Here is an 11,305-nt window from a genome sequence, read left to right as displayed (position 1 = left end):
GTAATATATATTTTGCATTTAACTCTGCTTTCCCTTTAAAAAAATAATCAAAAAGGTAAATGTGCAATTTGTCAATAATTAAAAGAATGGGTCTGTAATGGAAGGTATGTTAAAGAATGAATAATTATGTTGATAGTATTTCGTATAAGACATTGCAAATTCTAGGACATTTGCCCCCTCCCTCGAACAGTTGTCCTCTCGGACGCGTGCCCCCTTTATGCTGTGGCGAATTGTTACTTGTCAGAGATAATCTCGTGTATGAATATTATGTATTTTATTTTATTTATTTATGGATGTTAATTTGTTTTCACAAATTTGCCCATTTATTTGTTTATTTAAGCACAATTAGAATTTCGACAAAAGGCGATGAATTTTTTTAATAAACAATTAAAAAACGTCCAACCCTTCCAAAGATATGACGGGGCAAATGTCCGCTACTGCAAAAAGGTAGAAAACTTCCGAGGGAACAACTGTCTGAGGGGCAAATGTCCGGATACCCAGCAAACCAGGAAATACTTACATATGTATATTGTTGGCAAGTGTGAGATATATGATCCGATTATAAAGTGTTATAGAATAAAATATGATCGCTCATCATATAAATCGTTATACTAAATCACTTATAACTTTGCATTAACATTTCTTTTTCAAGATTTCTTTTAATAATGCCCGTATCGTTTCTATCGCTATTTTAATAACTAATGGGAGATGTGCCCAATGTAGACCAATCCACTTTAAGTACTTGTATATGCATGTCACTATAAGCAAGTTTTGGATTATATCTTAACGTTGTAGTGTAGCATTCTTTGAAACTAAGCCCTGGATTCGAAGGTTTTCAGGGGAACATTATCTTGTTTAAAAGAATGTATCCAGATTTTGTAAGACAAGAATATTATGACAATCATTTACATTTTATTTTCATTTTCAATTTTTGATTGCATTTCATGTTTTCTTTGTCTGCGCATAAGCAGGTCTATTTTTTCACGTGTTTTTCATGACCGGGTCTGTCTGACTAGAACAGACCTGTGCACGTGCAAAAGATAGACCTCATAACGGACTTTTTTTTGTTTAAACAGTTCTATCCGAAAAATATAAACCTGTCACAAACAATAGAGGAGGTGTGTAATCAGTTATCTTGTTTAATAAATGATTAAGGATTTACCAAGAAGCAGTCACAAAAGTTCTGCCTAATCCCCCGCCGAACAGGAGAAAAGTTATGAAAAGACGATAGTCCCTATTCACATCAAAGGGCTATAACGGACAAAGTACAAAGTTGGCACACGAGAGCTATTTAACCATGAAGTTTCAAGCTGATAAAGTTTCAAGTTTAAATATTAGAGTAGTAGCTTCAACCAAATAGTAGAAATTTCAAATTAAACATGAACAAATTACAAAAGGCAATAATTCTAAAATATGTTAATACCGGTATATGATGTCGAGATTGTCATCCTTGTCAACAGCATTGAGATCTATCCTCTAATGAAGATTCAAATTTCTTTTTTTGCCTTCTTTCCTATTTTTTTTTTTTTTTTTTGGGTAGGGTACATGGCGACTTTCAAGATTTACTGGTGGAGGAACACCAGTGTTCTTCCGTACACGAGCGACCACCGATGTAAGGTATTTAATATCTCTATAGCATTATGAGTTATGGTTCGAGCAAAAATTATGCAAGAAAAGGGAAATAATTCAGATTATGATAAGTTGGGTTATTACTCTTTTATACTGCAATCCTCGATGAGATCCATCAAGAAATTTTGAAATTCAAGATACACTCTGGACATTTATTAAAAATAACTGAAAAACAATAAAGGATCGAGCATTGCAATTCTCTCAAATGAATTGTTTTTGAGTTGTGTTCCGTTTATGCTGCGTCCTAGGTCGCAATAGGGATGCCATTAGGAAGCATATTGTCGGTGTGAACAACAACGGAAACTTTTATTGATAAAAATAAGAGGAGGCAATTCCTCGTGTTCTTTTTTCCCCGTGGTCATATGGTTCTCTTGGTCATACGGTTCTTGTTCTGAATTTTAGGTTTATGGGACTTTGTTCGTTGATCTTTATATGGCATTTTCCCACATAAGCAAGTGAAATGTTCCTGATAAACTTTTTTTTTCAACTAAATGATGGAGGTTTGACCGGACAGACAAACAATCAATCTGACACTAAAAATGGCAAATGTTCTCACTGATCCGGCTGAACTGAAAGGGCCATAAAATATCGTATCATATCATATAACAACATATTATTTCACATATCAAACCAAATCAAAATAAATCAAACCACACCATTTCTCAGTGTAAAAATATGAAAAGGCCAAACATATAAAAATCACATACTCTGTCCCTGAGAGGATGATCTAACCCTATACCCAACCCCCCTCCCCCTGCAAGCATCGGCTATAGCAATATTCAATCCTAAACACTAGCAGATTATGCTTACACTTGACAAAATGACAGAGTTTATAGAACACAATTGTTTCAACTATAAACAGGTTTACAGGGACAAAATAACACGAATGTTTGCCTACGACCATGACTGTGAATTTAACGATTACAACTACATACGACTAGGACTTTTACAAAAACAAATTCCACAAGATCTATGAAACCAGGAATATTACGACAACTTTTTTAAGACGATACCTACGAAGACGTCGGATACGCGACAACTAAAACAATAACTGCATAGTAGCGGTTAATGCGTCGGACAAGTAGTCTATGGATCACAAGCCGTGAGGGTTCAAAATCCCATCAGGCACAAGAGCAAAAAAAATGCAATCATTCTTCACTGCTGGTTGGTTCCAGGAACGGATTCGAAAGTGTGTCTATAAGCTTAAAGCTTCGTACCGTACACAATCGAACTAAAATAAATTCTGTATAAACCAAAACGATGATGACTTTGACTATGACTACTACAACTACGACTTTTATAACAACTCCGATGATGACGACGACCTAAATAGCAAAAGAGATCATTTCCTGATCTTAACTGACCTCCTTCTTCAGGCAAAAAAGTTCTTTCGTTATTGATCGCTTTTTTTGTTGTGGCCGGTGAACTTGACCTTAGATCTTCTAGCCTGAAACCCACCAGGAGTCATTTTCCCGTGATTATCAACATACCTAAATGTAATCTATAGAATAATGAAAAATATGATTTTAATTTTCTCACTAGACGTAGGTTATATACGTTAAGATAAAATACATTTCTTTAGAAATCGGATGCACATATCCAACGTAAACAGCTTATCGTTAGTTGTTCATGTAATGTTTACTAATGTATACCGCTCACGCCTTAGCTCCTTACTACGGTGCAACACTTTATACTTGAAAATTTAATAACTCATCACACAGTGATAGAGATCCACTAGAGGTGCAGTGTGTATATACTTACTATCTTGTGTTATATTTAATGACCTCTATTTATATAATAGAATAGTTATAATACTTGTTAAATTTTTGCTTCTACAGCCGATGTCGTTAATATTTAATATGAACACACCTTTGGTAGTCTCCTCACTTTGGGTATGATAAGTGGTCAAGGACACTGGTGCTAAAATAAATATTTACACTTCTACTCATACAGCCTTTGCTTCATGACTTATTTCACAATTGATTAGCAGATAGGTACCTTTGGTGGGCCTTCGAATTTTGGCTTAGTTATGAGTCACTTGGGTAAAGGTTACTAGTGTTAAAAGATTCTTGATATGTGACGAATTGGTTTATTTTTCTAACATTGGCAGCTTTGAAGAAAAACTTATTGTGTTAAAGAAACAGCTCATATCCATTTGCTGTAACTGCTTTAAACTATGACAAGGCTAGTTGACCAAGCTTCATAACAGCCGAGACATTCTCATTTTTAGCACTTTCGACTTTTATAATTTCTATCATTATCACTTTGATACGTTAGATTTCTTGCGTTTCCGACCAAATGATTTTTCAGTTATTAAATTATTAGTTTTTATTTTCGATGTGTTAAAGTCTTTAATTTTGTACTGAATGGTCAATTTGATGAACAATTTTAATGTGATTTTGTGGCTGTTTTGGCAATTTTTACATTTAAACGCAGATTTTGTCCCAACGGTATATTTTATTTCACAACAAATTTTCAAATAATTACTTATTGTCCCATTATCTGAACTATTTATTTCCTTTGTTGGTTTTGGGGAATTAGTACAGTTATAGTTACAAAGTATTTTGTATAGAAGTCAGATTATTACTTTGTTACATCTCGCTATTTTTTTTATTAAATAATTTACAATCAGCACTACTTTTTCAGGTGATAAATATCTTACATTTTCTATAACCATTATAAAGTAGGCACAAGGCTATCTGATTTGTATTAAACAGATTGCCGAGTGTTTTGATGTTCTTTCTCTTTTATATAATAGGAAAAAAATAAAAACACGTTTCCTGTCGTCACACTGAAATTCCAGAAAAAAATAACCAATGTACGAGCATCTGAATTGCAACTTTTCCATCGTTATCCCTTTCGGTCTGTCATCGAAATAAGTAAACCCGAGACAAAATGATCTAATCATCGAGCATGCTCAAGACAGACAGTGAGTGCAGATAACTATGAGGGGTGTTCAAATATGAAAAAAAATTGACAAAATGTTAAAATTCATCACACGGCGTTAAATGGTAACCAACATTTAATTTCAGTCGCATATATGCATAAAAGTTTGTACGATTAAATATGTACTTTTGCATAAATGTAGTTAATTTTGAAAATGATTGCGTTTTACATATAACTTTGTTTTACATTTATGTTTTGTTCACTTGAAACCAAACTGAGAAAAACTCCGAAAACAAGTAAAATTTTTAATGAAAAACAAAAAGAACAGTCATTATCAACAAATACACAATATATATATACACATATAAAAAATTATTAAAATACAAAATACGCTTTGTCCGGATTCTGAATCCAAAGCTGGCTTTTAAATATATTCATGTATTGTCTATTTACCTACATACTTTAAGTATGGCGCAATTGTGCATAATTTTTGTTTATAGTGTATACACATAAGTCCAACTTGAAGACTAAAAAAGTAAAAAAGAATGTTCTATTTATCACATATCAAAATAAAGAAATATTTACAGTTAAAAATGAACCTTTTTCAATGACGCGCTTCTATTACGCAAATGACGTCACATCAAAATGTATGCACGGCCTAACAATACATACTGTTAAAGCTATATTGTATTCATGCCAAATTACATAGGCGGCGGTGAAAGTTAAATTACGGCGTCAGCACAGAAAAACTTAAGTGTTCTTAGATTTAATATAACAGTCATTTTGAAAAACTTCATCAAATGTACACTACGTAAATTATAATCATATATAAACACATGAAACGGACGTCATCTGCAAACAATGAGCAAACGATTGTCACATTTAAAAAAAAATGTTTGCAGAATCATGTAATAAAACAAAATAAATGAATTAAACACTCTTTTTCAAGTTCCAAGTACGATTTTGAACTTGTCATTTAAAACCAATAGGCGGTGGCGCCGGGTCAGTATGTTGTTGACCTTGCTGCTGATGACCATGAAATCCCGACGGAAGTGGCGGAAGTGGTTGTTATCCGTATATCGATTGGTATGTAGGTGGCAGAGTCGAACCTGAAGGGTTTTGCATAAAGCTAGTTGTAACGTATTGTGGGTAAGGGATTTGACGTTGTGGATAAGTTGCCACGTGCGATACTGTCATTCCTGGAATGAATATCATTACAATATAATTGATCTAGACTGAATAACTAGTTAATCAATAAATATTATACATGCTTATCTAAGTTGACTCTTCTAAAAGTGTATTTTTAAAGACAGTACAAGCTAGGGTTCTTCCATTCTATAACGTTTGTAATGTGTTTTTCCATTGGACAATCGCGACGTTCATATTAATTCTAAAGATTTTGACAGGTTATATGACCTTATAAAAACAGTTGGTTGGAAATATAACCTGAACCGCTAGGCGAGGGTAATATTGCAAACAATCGTTTATATACGAATTTGTGATACAGCAAGAATGTTTATTTAGAGAAAAATAGTGTGATTGGAGAGCAATCGTGTATATATTTTCCATATAGTCAGTTTCATGGCTACGTTACATGACTACTTCATGTAACGATGGCTATAGGAAGTGCTATAAATGACATTATTTTTTATTTTTTTTTATTTTTGCTAATTTCAATCTAACCTGTTTCAGGCTGAATAGTTTGGCCTGTCTTCCCTTTTTGTTTAACGCAAACACAGATTGCACATACAATGAAACTTATTGTAAGTATTGAACCTATGACTACTCCAGCTATCGCCCAACCGAGCCACGCCGCGTCTTCATCATCACAACATTCCGAATCACAACATTCCTTACCACAGCATTTCTTATCACAGCATTCCTGATTCATCGAGTCCGTCCCGCAACATCCGTCATCGCATTCAAATTCTATATATGTGAAGTCTCGATCAAAATTAAAGCATATATCCCCGCTGGCCCGTGCTACAAGATAAATGAAATGCGTAAATAAATAGAATAAATTTCAAGCTATTAGCTTTACTTCTAACTTATTTACATGTTTCATTTTGTAGCATACGTATATAGCTACTTCCGCTGAAAGTTGTGGTCCTTTACCAAAGATTCGTGAATATATCCGAAAAGTTACGATTTTAATGTATAACATTTTTGATATTCGTAAAGCATATAACTGGCGTAAATGACATGTAGCCAGCAGCATAGTGCTTACTATCTAGGCAGACTTGAAGGTACAGACTGGCCCTTTTCTGATGCTGGCGGCATTTGTTATCACCCCTCTCGACATGGTAATGTTATTATTGACATAGCCATGTCTCTATCGACATTGTTATTTTATTATCGGCAAAGCCATTATAATTACAGTATCGACATAGCAGAAGTCATGTCACTATCGGTATTTTAGTATTATAACGATCGGCTTGGTCAAGCGATTATCATTATCGGCATATATATTTTGATTATCGGCATAGTCGTTACTTTATCGACATCTAGTCATGTCACGATCGACATTGCAAATTCATTATTTGTACAGCCATATCATTGTCGGCACAGTTATTTTACTATTGACAGAGCCATATCATTATCGGTATAGTTATATCATTAATAATAAAGTCATAATATTTGTTATTTATGTCACAGCCTCATAATAATTGAATCAGTTATGTCTTTATCGACACAGCCATTTTAATTTTGGCAGAGCCAAGTCATAATCAACATAATGACCATAGTGATGTCATTATTGACACAGTAATAGTATAAAATGTCGCGTCATCTACGCCAGACTTATATAATTTTGACAAAATAATGACATTTTATCCTCAACCATATATTATCGCGATAGTTATGCCATTATCGCAACAAACATCTCATAATCGAGTCATTGCTTTTATTAACGCCATTGCTTTATCACTTTATCAATAGTAATGTCATAGTTGCAACCATCATGACATTTTAATCACATTCACATCAATAGAGACATAGTCATGTCATTACATACATAACCCTGTCATTATCATCACAATGTTATCAATACCATCACAATCTGTGTTACAATCGGCAAAAACAAACAAAAGAACAAACAAGCACATTCATCAAAATCCTATCATTATCGACACGGTAATATCATATCGACACTGTCATATCATTATCTATACAGTCATAACATTATTGATACGGTCATATCATTATGAAAACAGTCATTGCATTATCGACACAGTCATATCATTATCGACACAGTCATATCATTATCGACACAGTCATATCATTATCGACACAGTCATATCATTATCGACATAGTCATATCATTATCGACACAGTTTTATCATTATCACACGGTTATATCATTATCGATACGGTGATATCGTTATCGACAATGTCATATCATTATCGACACGATCATATCATTATAGACACGGTCATAAAACAATCGACCCGTCATATCATTATCGACACGGTTATATCAATATAGATACGGTCATATTATTATCGACACGGTCATATCATTATCACTAGAACATATCATTATCGATACGGTGATATAATTATCCACACAGTCATACAACAATCGACAAAGTCATACAACAAAAGACACGGTCATATCATTATCGACACGGTCATATCATTATGGACACAGTCATATCATTATCGACACGGTCATATCATTATGGACACAGTCATATCATTATGAACAAAGTCATATCATTTTGAACACAGTCATATCATTATAAACACAATCATTTCATTATCGAAATAGTCATATCATTATCGACACAGTCATTAGCAACACGATCAAATTATTATGGACATAGTCATATCATTATCGACACGGGCATATCATTATCAAAACGGTCATATCATTATCGACATAGTCAAATCATTATCGACACAGTGTTATCATTATCACACAGTCATGGCATTATGGACACGGTCATGGCATTATCGACACGATCATAAAATTATCGACATAGTCATATCATTATCGACAAGGTCAAATCGACATATCATTATCGACACGGTCATATGATTATCTACACGGTCATTTAATTGTCAATATGTTCATATAATTATCAACATCGGTATATCATTATCGACACGGTCAAATCAATATAGACACAGTCATATCATTATCAAACGCCAATTTTCGATATGATTATCATTATCGACACAGTCATATCATTATCACACAGTCATGGCATTATCGACACGGTCATAACAATAATCAACATCGGCATATCATTATCGACACGGTCATATCAATATAGACATAGTCAAATCATTATCACACGCCAATTTTCGATACGAATATATTATTATCGACATAGTCATATCATTATAGACACAGTCATATCAGTATCGACATAGTCACATCATAATCGATACGATCATATCATTATCCACACAGTCATATTATTTCCAAAGCGGCCATATCATTATCGACATAGTTATATCATTATCGACAAGGTCATATCATTATCAACACAGTCATATCATTATCGACAAGGTCATATCATTATCAACACAGTCATATCATTATCGACAAGGTCATATCATTATCAACACAGTCAAGATCATATCATTATCGACACGGTCATATTATTATGGACATGGTCATATCATTATCGAAACGGTCATATTATTATCGATTTAGTCATGTTATACCCATTGTCATGTCAATTTTAAGTCTTTTCATGTCCCGATCAATACGAGTACGATTATAAATAGGTCACTTATGCACAGTCATATACGGTGGCGTAAAAGTGACATTTGCATTTTGTCATACTTATTTTCTGTTTGTTTTTCATACGTATTTTTATTTGTTTCTCGTACATATTTTTTGTTTGTTTGTTTTTCGTACATATCTTATTTTAAATTTGCGTGCATATTTTATTTTAGTTTTGTATACATATTTTATTTTAGTTTTTCGTACATATTTCTTTTTAATTTTGTATTCATATTTTATTTTAATTTTGCATAGATCTACATATCTTATTTTAGTTTGTCGTACATATTTTCATTTTTGTTTTCATTACGACCTTTAACAGTAGAATTGTTGTTAGAATCTATGAACATGTTTTTCTTTTTAAAGAGACCTTTCAATATGTCGTTAGATCTTGTCTTCCTGGGTGTCACTGTGATAATTTATTTAGAAAAATATTATCTGAATTCAAATATTTATTAGAAAGCTACCGAAGAAAAAATGTCCGTACTGCTTAATCTTAAGAGCAAATTTCGATTAGTGAAATAAAAAGAAAATGTTACTGTACGGTTATTAGATCTATATATTTACAGTATATTTACAGTAGATCTACTTTACCTATTTGTGTTACTCCAAAAATAATCCAAAATAAAACGTTTTCCATTTCGTAAAATGAACATAGATCTTAATAATAATAATTAAAAAACAAGAAAAAAAATCTATATAAGTCACAAAATTTACACGTGACGATAAACAAATTTCAAGAGTTGAATCGATATTTGTAACATAATACCATTGTCTTTCATTCTAAATGACAAGTAGTATACCTTTGGAATTTGAAATATTGATTTTAAAACCTACTTTACGCCACTGAACATGACTAAAACAGTTATATCTTTAGAAAAGTCTAAGGAAAACACGGCCATTTTAAAATAGGAATTGACGCCGTTTTCATGACGACATTCCATGGAATGGCAATTGCTTAAATTATGAGATGCTTTTTAACGGACTTTAAAACAAGATTTTGAACAGTTTACAGTAAAATTATCAAAAATAATTTCACTCAGTAGCCGGAGAATGAATGAAAGTTGCGTCACAAAATCGTTTCATGGTGTAATTACAGGATAAATATTTGTACACAGTCTGCGTTTATAATAGCCTAAATTGTAACAAAATTCTTTTTCTTCCCTTCAAGATCAGGATTTAATGACTGTTACAAGAGAACCCATGACGTGCAACTTAAAATTTTGGTAATCTATTTTAATGTATCATAATATATCTCAAGATACAACGACTGTTTATCAGTTCATATTTCAATAAGATGATCGGAAAAAATCAGTAGGTACAATATTGACCTAAATTAATTTAAGCAAGAAATAAATAGGCAACAGAAAACGTGTTTATTTTGCATATATAGAGAATATTGAATCAGTGTACACGTGTAATACTAACTTTATTATATACTTATAAATGAAATATTGAGAAATATTGATGCAATAAAATGCATATTTTCATTTTCCGTATTTTCACTGTAAAAAATTATTTTTCACTGCAGTGAAACATATTTTCCGTATTTTCACTGGTGTCTTGCCGGACTACTTTCTCCTAAATTCAGCCAATACACAAAATTAAAGAGGAATTCTTTAAAATCGTAAGGTCAAAAAAAGAGAGAAGGTATATAATAAAAAGAAAATTCAAGTTTTTTCTATAAATACAGGATTTATTTTCATCTCATGGCATGAAAATTATCATATTTCACTCGAGGCTACCGCCACTCGTGAAAGATTTTTTTTTCATACCACTAAATGAGAAAAAACTTTAATATCCTCTCTTTATTGAATGTCGAAACAATTATTTAGAATTTCTCACGGCTTCTAAACGAATTCTTAAATCATTGTCTCTTAAGTATAAAATTGGTTGATTATTAACTTGTATTTTTTCTATACATTTGTTTGATTATGTCAGTGTAAAATGTAAACATGTTATAGTTATATTGATGTTAAATGTCTTTGCCATATAGTGTATGTGTGTAAATAGCCAAAGACAATGTTCATTGTCGATTTGCCAATAAACTTGAAT

At 32.4% G+C, this 11,305-nt stretch overlaps 1 protein-coding gene across 3 annotated transcripts; it reads right to left on the bottom strand.

Moving 5' to 3' along the window:
- Positions 1–4,805: 4,805 nt before the first annotated feature.
- Positions 4,806–10,021, bottom strand: LOC132720982 (uncharacterized). Of its 3 annotated transcripts, none has more exons than XM_060705228.1 (3): positions 9,845–10,021; positions 6,266–6,498; positions 4,806–5,714 (listed from the first exon to the last, which is right to left on the bottom strand). In XM_060705228.1, exons 1-3 carry the CDS (start codon positions 9,888–9,890, stop codon positions 5,709–5,711), a joined length of 285 nt encoding a protein of 94 aa, XP_060561211.1. In that variant the 5' UTR covers positions 9,891–10,021; the 3' UTR covers positions 4,806–5,708. The 3 variants fall into 3 exon arrangements, with proteins under 3 accessions (XP_060561211.1, XP_060561210.1, XP_060561209.1); XM_060705227.1 differs by having other exon boundaries at positions 4,807–5,714; positions 6,373–6,498; XM_060705226.1 differs by having other exon boundaries at positions 4,811–5,714; positions 6,199–6,498; positions 9,845–10,013.
- Positions 10,022–11,305: the final 1,284 nt, after the last annotated feature.

Source organism: Ruditapes philippinarum, unplaced genomic scaffold (assembly GCF_026571515.1).
Source record: "Ruditapes philippinarum isolate M1 unplaced genomic scaffold, ASM2657151v2 ctg5595_1_1_1_1, whole genome shotgun sequence".
Classification (NCBI taxonomy): domain Eukaryota; kingdom Metazoa; phylum Mollusca; class Bivalvia; order Venerida; family Veneridae; genus Ruditapes; species Ruditapes philippinarum.
Note: the sequence above shows the minus strand (reverse complement) of the source record. Positions and strands in the feature narration are given on the sequence as shown.

Coding starts and splice junctions, on each gene's coding strand:
- LOC132720982 (XM_060705226.1), bottom strand. CDS start 9,890: ATGGAAAACGTTTTATTTTGGATTATTTTTGGAGTAACACAAATAG. Junction 6,499..9,844: donor TTTTGGAGTAACACAAATAG/GTAAAGTAGATC, acceptor TTTATCTTGTAG/CACGGGCCAGCGGGGATATA. Junction 5,715..6,198: donor AACTATTCAGCCTGAAACAG/GTTAGATTGAAA, acceptor TATTCATTCCAG/GAATGACAGTATCGCACGTG.